This window comes from Morone saxatilis, unplaced genomic scaffold, assembly GCF_004916995.1.
Source record: "Morone saxatilis isolate NCDOM2014 unplaced genomic scaffold, NCSU_SB_2.0 Contig15, whole genome shotgun sequence".
In the NCBI taxonomy this organism is placed as follows: Eukaryota; Metazoa; Chordata; class Actinopteri; family Moronidae; genus Morone; species Morone saxatilis.
Window position 1 is genome coordinate 21,463,197 of NW_023339707.1, and position 12,380 is coordinate 21,475,576.

The 12,380-nt window shown below is 37.7% G+C and overlaps 2 protein-coding genes across 3 annotated transcripts in view; one reads left to right on the plus strand and one right to left on the minus strand.

Annotated features, from left to right (window-relative positions):
* Positions 1 to 5,014, plus strand: part of cd63 (CD63 molecule) — a 9,263-nt gene extending 4,249 nt beyond the window's left edge. For both annotated transcript variants that reach the window (XM_035656850.1, XM_035656851.1), the window contains exons 3-8: positions 626 to 814; positions 965 to 1,039; positions 1,131 to 1,229; positions 1,426 to 1,569; positions 3,718 to 3,801; positions 4,136 to 5,014. In XM_035656850.1, the coding sequence (XP_035512743.1) occupies positions 626 to 814; positions 965 to 1,039; positions 1,131 to 1,229; positions 1,426 to 1,569; positions 3,718 to 3,801; positions 4,136 to 4,201 (657 nt within the window). In that variant the 3' untranslated portion in view covers positions 4,202 to 5,014. The remainder of the gene's footprint in view (positions 1 to 625; positions 815 to 964; positions 1,040 to 1,130; positions 1,230 to 1,425; positions 1,570 to 3,717; positions 3,802 to 4,135) is intronic.
* Positions 5,015 to 7,808: 2,794 nt separating this feature from the next.
* On the minus strand, positions 7,809 to 11,619 carry letmd1 (LETM1 domain containing 1). The gene is made up of 6 exons (XM_035656883.1): positions 11,482 to 11,619; positions 11,009 to 11,163; positions 9,698 to 9,813; positions 9,400 to 9,482; positions 9,014 to 9,200; positions 7,809 to 7,874 (listed from the first exon to the last, which is right to left on the minus strand). The coding sequence occupies exons 1-6, from the start codon at positions 11,595 to 11,597 to the stop codon at positions 7,839 to 7,841; spliced, it is 693 nt and encodes a 230-aa protein (XP_035512776.1). The 5' UTR covers positions 11,598 to 11,619; the 3' UTR covers positions 7,809 to 7,838.
* Between the last annotated feature and the right edge of the window lie 761 nt (positions 11,620 to 12,380).

The window sequence follows — 12,380 nt, forward strand, 5'->3', positions numbered from 1 at the left end:
ACTGAACCTGGGCTGTTACATCAGTTAGCAGATCTATTACATATCACACAGAAACATGTTGGCTGGAAGAAGAGAGAAGAGAGCCCACAGGAGCTTTTAAAGCTCGAAGGCTGGAACCAATCAGCTCCCTGGAACAACCTCCACACTCACACAGCGGAGAGAGAGAGACACATCCACAACACATGCACAGCAGACATTCATACGACCTCAGGCACTTTCCATCAGCCAGATTCAGAGCCAATTATTTATATTTGTTTTTGTTTTTTAACTTAAAACAACAACGACGGGTTTTTTGAGAGGGAGAAACTTAAAATGACCCTCTGGAAAATCAAACCACATGAATTCAGATTAATGTCAGTCATATTCGGTGGTATTTACATTCCAGCATTAGTATTAAGAAGTGGTTACATTTCAAAATTAGGCATTCGGTTGCTTGTAAAACCCACATTACTACGGTTTATTTCTACTTCCACGGTGCTGCCAGATAAAGTTTCCACTACAGGCTCAAACCAAAGACTTGTATGACATAAAAATGAAAAAAAAATAAAATAAAATTGAATAAAAAAAGAGCAGAAAATATCCAACAAACTCTCTTCTAAACTGAATCTCCCTCTCTTTTCTGCAGTTATGCGGCTTAGCGTTGATTGTCGTGGGAGTCCTGGTCCAGGTGGGTTTGCACAAGACCTTCACCATCAAGGACGCGACGGCCTCGGGAATTCCCATCCTCATCATCATCGTCGGTGTGGTGATTTTCTTCATCTCCTTCTTCGGCTGCTGTGGCGCCTGGAAAGAGAACTACTGCATGATCACCACGGTAGTTCATATAACGTGTTACCTGTGAAACCGCACAACATCAAAGGTTGAATTATCAGCTGGGTGGGATTTTGTGGCGCAGATTAAATGAATAATGCACTCGCGGTCGTTTAAGTGACTTGAATATGTTTAATTTCTTTTTCCCCCTCAGTTTGCCATCTTTCTCTCACTGATCATCATTGTTGAGATTGCAGCAGCAATCGCTGGATACGTCTTCAGGAACAAAGTGAGTGTAGAATTTAACTTTTTCCGCGTGTGTTTAATAAAGACGGTGTGGTTTTAACGTGGCTTTTCCGTGTCGTGTCTACCCACCTTAGCTCTCAGGTGTCGTCCAGGATAGTCTCGCTGAAATGATTACGCATTACGAGAACGGCACAGCTGAATTCAAAGACACTGTGGATAAACTGCAGGAGGAGGTGAGTTCAGTGTAAACTCTCCTACACTCTGTTTACTTAGTCTGACAACACCTTCACATAACAGTGCTGTATCCTGTTGGTCGCTCCTGTAGGACACGACTTTGTTTTCCTTCGCACCATCTGTTGACACAAGTATATATCCCTTTTTTCTGTTCGTCATTCGTCGTAAAAAATGTTGACTCATTTGCACTTCCAGTTGAAATGCTGTGGCGTGAACAGTTCTTCTGACTGGAAAACCTTCAGTTCTGAGGGAAACTCCGTGCCTGACTCATGCTGTGTGAATGTCACCAAGCGCTGTGGAGTCGGGACCATGACGGACGCTACCAAAGTGTACCAGAAGGTAAACTCCCAGTGGTCGATATGTTGTTGCGAAGTCACTGAACATGAGATTTAGTTCAAATGAGAATCCTTTAAGGTCCAGTGGGTAACATTTAGGAGGATCTGTTGGCAGAAATTTAATATAATGCCTCCTAAACACTTTACAGCCCGTTCTCTTTCCCAGGTCATTAAATACAGACACCGGCAAGGTTCAGTTAGTTGAAGAAGCAACTTCACCGCTAGATGGCACTAAATTCTCCACTCTGGTCCTTTTTTTTTTTTGGTTCTGATTTCAGTTCTGGTTGATTTGGTGACACCCATGCAAGTGTGATTTAGTCCTACAGCAAACACTTGTTGAGTAGCTACTATTTCCCAAAAACAGAAGAAAATCTTACAGAACAGACAAACAAACTCAAGTTGTTTCGATAAAGCAGCCTTTTCCTGTCATGCCTTGAGCAACTACCATCTGATTTCTTGCTGCATGGAGTGCGGGTAGTTTTCCACACCACACATTTCCACATCAGGGCAGAGTAAAATCCTCTCAATCAGCGCTAACCTCTGTGACAAATACAGTGTTTTCTGTGACTGATAATACACAGTTGAATTATTTTAATGTGACGCAGCAGCGGTAGGAAATGTAGGGTTTGATTTGTAAACAGAGGCTGATTACAGGAACAATCCCATGAATTAGTTTTTTACAGAGCTGAATAATAAGCAGTACATTTTACAGATGATAAACTTGTCACTGTTTCTAAATTCCCTCAAGAGTATCTCATTTCAAATATCAGCAGACATACACACCGATTCAGATATATCAGCGCTGGTCAAATATCGGCTGAAGTGTGAAGTATAAGTCGCAGTCCAACACTGTCAGTCTCCAACAACAGCCGGTCATTGTCAGCACCAAATGGTAAATTAACGACTCGTCTCTGGAGAAGGTCCAACGTCAACCAAGCTAAAGAGACACCAAACCAGAACTAGAAGGAAAGTAAATATTAGACAGAAGCAGCGTCTCCACTGGGATAACACTGTGGCTCTGTGTGTACACCAGGGTTTATTCCTGATAAACGAGATTCCCGGGAATACCCACTGCTAAAAACAATCCTAGAGGAAACACTGAATTCTGTTAAGCTGAGAGACACTGTGTTGAGAGGCTGCTGCTGTGAGACAAACATTGTTACAGTAGATATAAAACAGCTCACTTCTTGCCTGAAACCAGTGAAGATGGATTTTTTTTGTCCGTGATGGATGAACTGAATAAGCACAAGACTCCACTGAGCCGGGACATTAGAGACGCATATCAGACCCGATTGACCGGGCGGTGACCCTAGAACCGCCTCAGCTTAACTGAATGACATTGAAAACGCCAAATTACTTGTTTTAACAAATTTAGTTGATTCAGGCTGTACAATGAATAATTGTCAAATATCACTTCCATGAAGCAATGAACATTTTATAATCTCGAAAGCTTCAGTGCAGTTTAATTTAATATTATCTTCATTCTAATGATGATTTATGTAAATGGATTTCTTTTGCCTTCATAAATATTACCAGCACCAAAATAATACACCATAGCGGTCAGGTTGGGAGGCCACAGGTTCGTGCATATTTCTCCTTGTTGCATTTAGCGTTGCTTGAAATGTGACCAATGCGTTTTGACCGCAGCCGAAGTTCAACCTTAGAACGAGTGCGGTTCCCAGGATTCCCGGGACACTAGTGTGCTTCTGTTCCCAGAATAGAAAATGTCTCATTTTTGAAAAAAAAAATACTAATCCTTAGTGTACAAACAGTATGTGAGTCCTGTATGTAAATTATACCGACCCCAAACATTTGGCAAACAAAAAGGAATATATTTGTTTATGCATAGCCCATTTTACAAATAAATATGTGAATTATATAATATTTGGTGTAATAACAGCAATTTTAACAATACTTTATGACAATATAAATGTGCAGGTTTGTGACAAAAAGTGAAGGGTTACCACTTTAATGCTTTGCCACATATCAGGTTTTAATAAGGTCAGAAGAAAAGGGAAATAATATTGTTCATTTTATGATTATTATTATTATTATTATTATTATTATTATTACACATACTGCATTGGGGTGTGTGGGACTTCAAACAACAACAAGATTGAATCTAACTTTTCTCTCTTTTTTGATGTTCTAGGGTTGCCATGATGCTGTGGAGGCTTTACTGAAGAAAAACCTCCTGTGGGTGATAGTTGCAGCCCTTGTTATTGCTTTCTTGCAGGTACGTAACATCAATAAAACAAAAAACCCGGTCGCATTAGAAACATTATCTCTCCAGACACTACTTAATTTCCTTCTAAAATGAGCGTTACTGTTTTTGTATTAATTAGTCATTTTAACTTAATAATATTTAATTCTTATTCAATTTGATCTGCGTTATTGCATTTTTATTGTCATATCTGGTGGTTTTATCTTGCTTCTGTCTTATAAATACTTCTCAACTTGGCTTTTTAAAAGTGCTACAGGATATAAATTAAGATTTTATTATATGTCAGTCACATAACTCGGAAACACTAATGTCCTCTCCCTTTTGTGCGTGATTGTTTTCCTTCCAGATAATGGGCATTGTGTTCGCCTGCTGTTTGATGAGAGGCATCCGCAGCGGCTACGAAGTCATGTGATTCAGCTTCCTGCCCCGAGGCAGGAGCCGGTTGTTCAGATCACACGTGTTGGGAGCTTCATTGTTCATCGTTTTTCGTCCTATACTCCAGATAAAATATACAGAACAATATATTTTCTCTTTTTGGATTTTTTTTTCATAGGTTATATCGTCACTTTAATACTCATTTTAGCTTAAGAATTCTAAACGGCGCTTTATTGTTCTTATTGGTGGCAAGGATTTCTAACACACTACTATGCTTGTTCTGTTTTTATTAAAGACTGTTTCAATTACATCTGCATTTGCTTTAAGGGTAAACACAAACAGGGGGACATCAATGCACCATAATTTATTTCAGACACAGTTCCATTACAATGTGTATAATATTGGCACAGCAATACAAGATTCAAAACCTGAAGAGCAAATAACATCATGTCTTAAAATAAACCATAAACAGAACAGAACTTTTGCAAATAATATTTCAGATATATTGTGCCAGTTCTTGCGAAAAGGCGCAGGAAGCAAATGACATTTCCTATTTACCAATACAAACAGCAAACAGCAAACAGCAGCACACGGGGGGGGGGGGCGGGGGGGATGTCGATGTCCAGTTCCTCTTACTGGTAACCTGAAGTTGGTTAAAAAAAATAAGCTTGAATTGAAGCTCGAAGTGTGGTCTGATCAGGATGTGTCAATGTAATTTTAAGCCTCCAAAGCAAAGAAAACATCAAGTAAACAATAATAGTGCCATCACAACTTCTTTTTTTCATGCAGCTGTTAAACCCCAAAAAGGTTTTCGGGCATCCATAAAATAAAGTTTCTCTCACACACACAAGCTTGAAATGTCTTTGCAAGTAATAATTGGGCTTTTTTCTTTCCAATCTCTATCAAGATTCTTTTTTTTTTCGTCTAAGAAGGTGCTTTTTGTAATCTTATAGAATTTGGATGTGACCAATTGTTCGTTATTTAGTCAAAAAACTATTTCCTTCCTAAAATACTTTTTTGCTAGGACTCCAGCTATCGGTCATTTTAGAAGGGAGACAGAATGGGTATCCATCTGTGTGAGATAGATAAAAGTTGAACAAGTAACTATTTATCTGTATGTTTTTAAATGGAATGGATATGGTTTGAACTATTTTACCATTCACAAGTGAAATATTAGAATCTGAGCCTTTATAAACAACATCCTATTTGTGTTTCCCTGCCTGTTTTGTAGCTGTTGTAATGATAGCATTAGCTGTATAAGTAAACATATCGACGAGTCTGCGTTTTATTTTTTAGTTGGCGACAAGCTTGAGATTAAAGCGACGGGTAATCAGCTATTTCCTTAAACATCCACCCATTAATATTAAACTCACAGGCATCAAATGAGTTAAGTTCCCTTGTGGAGGGGCTGGAAGTACATGAGAACTCCTCTACGCAAGATTTTTTAAGTTATCTTGCTAATTAATAGTTAATATCCCACATACTCCCCTTGATAAAGACACAATAGATTTCATACCTTTTTTTTTAACCACCGTTAACGAAGAAATCTTTTAACTGTAATGTTTCTTTTTATATTCTTAGGTATTCATAACTAACATGGGACTTTTAAAGGATCTAGAATTAATGGGATTATTTCTTGACTGCAAACCTGCTTTGAGGTTTTGGGCTGAGAGGGTTATATTTTTAATTAATCCCAAAATCTTCGAAAAAGAAGCAGTTTTGAATTTGTTTTTTTCCTTGGCATAACGAGACGTTGACAGCCTCAGGAAGCTGTTGCTGCCAGTCCTCAGATGAGAGCCATATAATCAGGAAGACGAGATTGCTCAGGCTTCCTGTCCAGTGTCGGCTTTGGACCGGTCGGGTTTAGTTGGCAGAGGAAATACAAATGCTGTGCAAAAGCAGTGACACCTCTGAGTCTGCAAAAAAAATAAACAAAGAGGGCATAGAAATATCTTACATTTTAGACATGCAATAGGAAGGTTTAAGAAAACAGTTGAACATTTTAGTTAGATGAGAAAGACTGATATTAAGTTCATATCTGTAGCATTTATAAAGGAGAATTTTACTTTATCTACTTAATTTGACCATACAAAATACATACAAGTAATAGCTGAAGTGGTGGGAGGGAACAAAACAAACTGTTTGTAAACTGCATCACTAAGTTTTATGTGTGAAGTTGTTGGAGCTCTTTGGCCAACTACTTTGATAGTTTTATACTAGCCTTAGAACATCTTAGCTATAGTAACAACTTATATGTGCAAAGGAAATCAATCTGTAGCACCGTCCAACCAAAAAGCAGATCACCATTTTAAAAGGCAAATAATGTATTCAACTTGAAATGACATATATTTCTGTTACATGTTCAGGAACAACTATATATACTATTAAAAATATATCCTTTATTTACCAATAAATATATCCTTGATTATATACTAATATTTGTATAATTCAAACGTGGAACATATGTGCGGTTTTCAGATTATGATGAATATTATGCTTAACAATTTTGTCAATTTCGAGGTGTTGGTGTATTCTGTGAAACTAATTTAAAATCTTTCCAGTTAGCTTCATTAAAGTGCATTTTGATAGAAGTGTCAGGTCAGATATGTCGACCATGTTCATTGGTGAAAAGTAAACATTTACTCAAGTACTTCACTTAAGGTACACATTGAGTAACATTACTTGTTACTGAGATATTTATATTAGATGACACTCATATACTTCAACTCCTCAACATTTTCAAGAGGCAGTTCACAGACAGCTATATAGTTATTTAGTTTTTTACTTTACTATCTCTAATTTAGGCTGAATTTCTTACCTTCAGTCTGAAACCAGGCTACTTGTTTGAGTTGCTAAGGCTAATGAGCCACTGGCTGTAAGCTTCACATTAACCATACCACACTTTACCAATATACAGACTGGTATTCTCATCTAACTCTGGGGCAAGAAAGCGAAAATACATGTCTTCCCAAGATTTAAACTGTTCCTTATACATTAGACAAAACAGAAATGGTCAACGGAGATGTCGTTGACGTTTAACAAAAATTACAGAAAATTACTGCAAAGCAAAAGAAAATACCTTCAGTGAGGATGACACCTGAAGCCACTGGGATAAACCACTCGAACCGACCACTGGTTGAAGCCAAGATTATTAGAATGGAGCCCCCTTATGTAACAAGCCTGCAAAAGAGAAAAGCATTGATATTTATAACAGAAGTACGTATTGAATACACACTTTTTAATCATAATAAATTTGCAGTAAATTCAAAATTTGCCACGTTGTGCAGACGACTGACCCTGTTTCTGAGGTTTCGGAGTCACTCAGCTGGGTTGGGGCCCAGCCGGCAGGGCGCTGGTCCAGCTTGGAGCATGGTCCAGCCTGGCTGTTCATGCCCGCCGCAATCAGAACCGGGAGGCGAGGGGGTCAGGAAGAGCAGGGGGCTGATGTGTCTCTGGTTCGACATGACAACAGACAGAAGAGATAATGGGTTGGGTGTTCAGGGTGTTCACAAAGCCTTTTTTAACGGTATTTCATGTCAACAGAGTTTTTGGAGGGAGGTTTCAGTGTACAGGATGAAGAGTGGAGGGATGTTCACGACCATGTGATCCCACGCTCATCCATCTTTTATACCCAGGAGGGGGTCCAGAGAACAAGGCCCGAACGGCAAAGGATTTCAGACCCACTTTGGAGGTTTTTCTCCATTTTGCACCTGAAAATGTACAGAAAGTCAGTTTACTCCCACTTATCGATATATATTATATATATACAATCAGGTGTGAAAACGCTCCATACAGTTAATAGCTGAAGTCGGGTGGGAGGGGAACAAACAAAACTGTTTGTAAATGCATTCACTAAAGTTTATGTGTGAAGTGGTTGAGCTCCTTGGCAACTACATTGTATATTTTAATACTAGCTGATAGAACATCTTAGCAGTAACAACTTATAATGTCAAAGGAAATCATCTAGTAGACCGTCCAACCAAAGCAATCACCAGTTTTAAAAGGCAAATAATGTATTCAACCTGAATGACAATTATTGTTCATGTAGGAACAACTATATATACTATTATATATCCTATTATGATACTAATCAATTTGTATATTGAGAACGGTGGAGACATATGTGCGTTTCAGAGTTATATGAAATATTATGGCTTAACATTTTGTCATTTTTAGGTTTTGGTGTATTTCTGTGAAAAACGAATTTGAAAATCTTTCCAGTATAGTTGCGGAGTTAAAAGTGCATTGTTTGAGAAGGAGTGTCAGGGTCAGACTATGTCGACCGCATTCAGTAGTGGAAGTAAACATTTACTCAAGTACTTCACTTAAGTACAATTTTGTAGTAACATGTACTTTTACTTGAGTATTATTATTAGATGCGTACTCGTCATACTTCAACTCCTCAACATTTTCGAGAGGCAGTCACCTATTATAGTTATTAGTTACTTTTCATAATTAAGATTTAACATAAAAACATGACATGAAATATTATTCATTGACAAAGATTTTGACCTCTGAAGCAGTCTCTTGTTGGGGCCCCTCATCATGTCTCACATTTTACATCCATTATTAGATGGTTGACAGTAGAGTTGGGGTTTGTGAATCTGTAATTATACAGATATTTTACCCGTCTACCACTAGGAGTTTGTATGTTAGCCTGGTCAGGAGAAGAAATAGATAAATTAGACTCTTTGCATACAAATGATCAGTCATCTTATGTAAAGCAAATGTAAATTTTTTGCTCCATAATGTTGAAGCATAGTTATAAATGTCGTCTATATGTGTGAAAGAAGAACATACAACCCGTTCTGTATCTGTGCAAACTAATAGTTTGGATGTGTTCACTTACTTTAGCGCACAGCTCCGTAAGGCGGTGCTGCAGCTGACCGTCTTTGACCTGGCGGCTCGTATTCTCGAGCCCTTTGAGAACTGGCCAGTGGTGCTGGGCCCTAAGAGAGTGGTACAGTGCCTGAAACTCCACCTGCTGCCTGGGAGTCCAGAAATGAGGAATCAGGAGCTGGCGGGGGAAAAAGTACCTGGCAGTGAACAGACAGGATGGTAGCAGAGAGAGGAGAGACACAGGGGGTGATGGGAAAATATGTATCAACAGGCACAGGACAGGAAGGAAGACTCAATACAATGTAGGACAAGGAGTATTTATTTAATGATCACAGAATATGAAACAAAGGGTGTAAATAAAAAATAAAAAACATGCTTATTTTAAAGTGAACTCACATGAGGACAAAAACCAGGTAGTTGGCAAAAGGAGGGATGGATATCACCACCAGTGGAAATGCCTTGACCACGTTTCTGCGAAACTGCAAAACAAAAGTGAAGTAGGTAAAGTTACTATGAGATAATAAACATTACAGACCGGAAATTAAACAACGACAAGTTCCTAAATGAAACTGATGACCCGTAAGGAAAACTACTCTACTTAAGCATCTGATTTAATCTGATTCACCCAATAATTAACAAATCTGGCCAGGCAAATACCCAGTTCTCTGTGTGTGGTTCAGTAAATAGACCCCACCTGTCTGAGTTTCTCCATCTCTCTGTAGGGCAAATCCTGGAACTGTAGTCTTTCAGAGACCATCTTCATTTTTATCCTCTTCACATCTCTGGCATCTTGGAACAGCAGCTTGAATCCTGGAATGATTCAGTGAGAAAAAATATGTTTATGATGATGAAAATGTGGATGAAAATGGGCTGCATTTATAGAACCACTCTACATAAACTGATGGGGGTGTAGCTGCCATGCAAGGTGCAGGCCTGGCTGTCTGGAGCAAATGAGGTTCAGTGTTTTGCTCATGGACACTTTGTGAACATGTGAACAGGAGACGCTGGGAATCAAACCACCAACTGAGCCACAGTCCTGTACAGTCCCATGTAAACATTTGTACCCCCTTTGACTTCTTGTACAGTCCGTGGTGCCACAAAATGACAAAACTGCTTAATTTTTGATATATTTACGTTACACGGTGACTGTCATTACACTAAATTTACATGAATATTAGGTTTATTTTAATGAAGTTAAATAAATTATGGTCTGCAGTAACCAAGAAAATAAACTTTTGTCCAAACGTGCACCACATAACTTATTTTATCTTCTAAATTTATATTTATACACAGTAATTTGACATTGTGCTCATGTTTCTACAGCCTATAATTCACTGAGATTTACACTTTAATTACTTTTTTAAAAAACATGTAGCTATAAAACCAACAAAAGAACCAGTATGTAGTTTTAAATAAATAAAAATATCTAACACAACCGCAGACATTTACAGAAAGTATTTCCAGTATATAACTAGATCTACACCCTGTGGTAAAAACATAATAATCCTATTGTTTTGACACATATTGCGATATACTTTCACAATTACTGGGAATGACGCATTTTCACTGAAAAACACTGTTAAAATTAAGGCTGCATGACACGGCAGAAACATCATATTGTGATTATTTTGACACAATTTGTGTGGAACTTGTGATTTTTGCATCAAAAATGAAACGTTTCGGGGGTCTGTACCAAACAAACATCTGCGGAACAAGATTTGTTGACCAGAGTTACAATACTTCATTAAAACTCTGCATGCTTTTTCATATTTTACCTTTATTAAATTAATTGTAGCTTCTGGGATATTTAGATTAATTGTGCAGCCCTAATTAAAATCATGATGATGTGACATTTTTGGGGGGGGATCTATCCCAAACAAACATGCTTTCTTACATCTGGAGAACAAGATTTGTTGACCAGAGCTTCAGTACTTCATCACAACAGCTTCTGCTCTTTGGACATTGCAGCTGGAGGACCTCAGAGGTGAGACAACAGTGGACTTACCTTCCACAAAAGTGTGGTAGAGCTGGAAAAATCTGGGAAATCGCCTTTTGAGGAAACCTTCATATTTGCTATTTGCCCTCTGGAGCCTGGAGGAGACATATCGACCGATACCTCGTCTAACTTTGGACGAGGAGTAGTATCTACACAGGGGCAACCTGTAAAGCAGAATAAACATAACTCCTCAATAATAATCATTAAAAAAAAAACATCTGTCAGGACTTTAAACTGAGTAAAACACAGGGAATGATCAACCTCCAGTTCCTGATGTTTGGATATATTAAAGATAACTTGGTAGTTTTGTTCTGGACATGCACTAATAGCAGTGAAAAGCACAAATTAAATAATTAAATACAACATAAAGACATTAATGTGATTAAATGTTAAACGGTGCAGCTCATCCAGACATGCAGATAGCTTCAACGGTTTCCAGAGTACACAAAGAAAAGGACCTTTATAAAGAGATGTATAAATACCTGGACTGATAGGACACACGGGGGGAATAAAGGACATTTGTTATGCTGTTTGTCCGGAGACCACACAGACGGATCAAAGACAAATGCTTGCACAGGCTCGAACAGGACAGCGCCATGTTTGACACTGTCCACTTCCGTGTGGTTACCGTAATGACTCTCATATACAGCAAAGCAAAACATATAAATATATAAAATCCGTTCAATTACCGTAATGTCTGTAATGTAGGGTCCATAAACTGCAAGTAAAAGTTATTTTTGAAGCTTTATTTACTGTCAGTAGCTATAAAATGGTTGTATGGTAGAAATATATTATTGTACAATTCTTTTTTGCCATTTTTGCACATTTGAAAGTGTGACTTTAAACTGTACATTTAAATTATATTTTAATATATTGTTTGTCTATTACATCTGTCGGTCATATAACGAAAGTAATTTCCCCCTGGGATTAATAAAGTATTTCTGATTCTGATTCTGATTCTGATTTTAATATTTGAGTCATTAGAATCACTTTTATTGGTGCACACATAAGCATAAATAAACAAGCTAAACAAAATAGACATAAACTACTTTGTACAGTATATACAGTACATATATGTATAAACAAAACAATAAGATGTGTAGACAATAGTGCAATGGTGCAGAGGATGCTGAAATAAGGTTTGTACTTGAAGTACATGGATATATATAGTGGTATATACAGTATACAATGTATAATGTCAACCAATTTAATACTTGTACTTACATCCACACTATATAATTTACTGCTAATCTGTTCATACTGTAAATATCTTAACTTAATGGCTGTATATATCTTCACCTCACTCCGTTCAATCTGTTAATGTTGTTCTTACTGTAAATACCCTGCTAGCATATTCATATATATCCCTGTACATATGCAC

Bases quoted from the DNA above. Each gene is read 5' to 3' on its own strand.
- letmd1 (XM_035656883.1), bottom strand. From the start codon at position 11,597: ATGGCGCTGTCCTGTTCGAGCCTGTGCAAGCATTTGTCTTTGATCCGT. The intron at 9,814-11,008 runs GTAAGTCCACTG...GAATCATTCCAG, and splicing joins CTACCACACTTTTGTGGAAG to GATTCAAGCTGCTGTTCCAA. The intron at 7,875-9,013 runs GTAAGTGAACAC...GTACATTTTCAG, and splicing joins TTACGGAGCTGTGCGCTAAA to GTGCAAAATGGAGAAAAACC.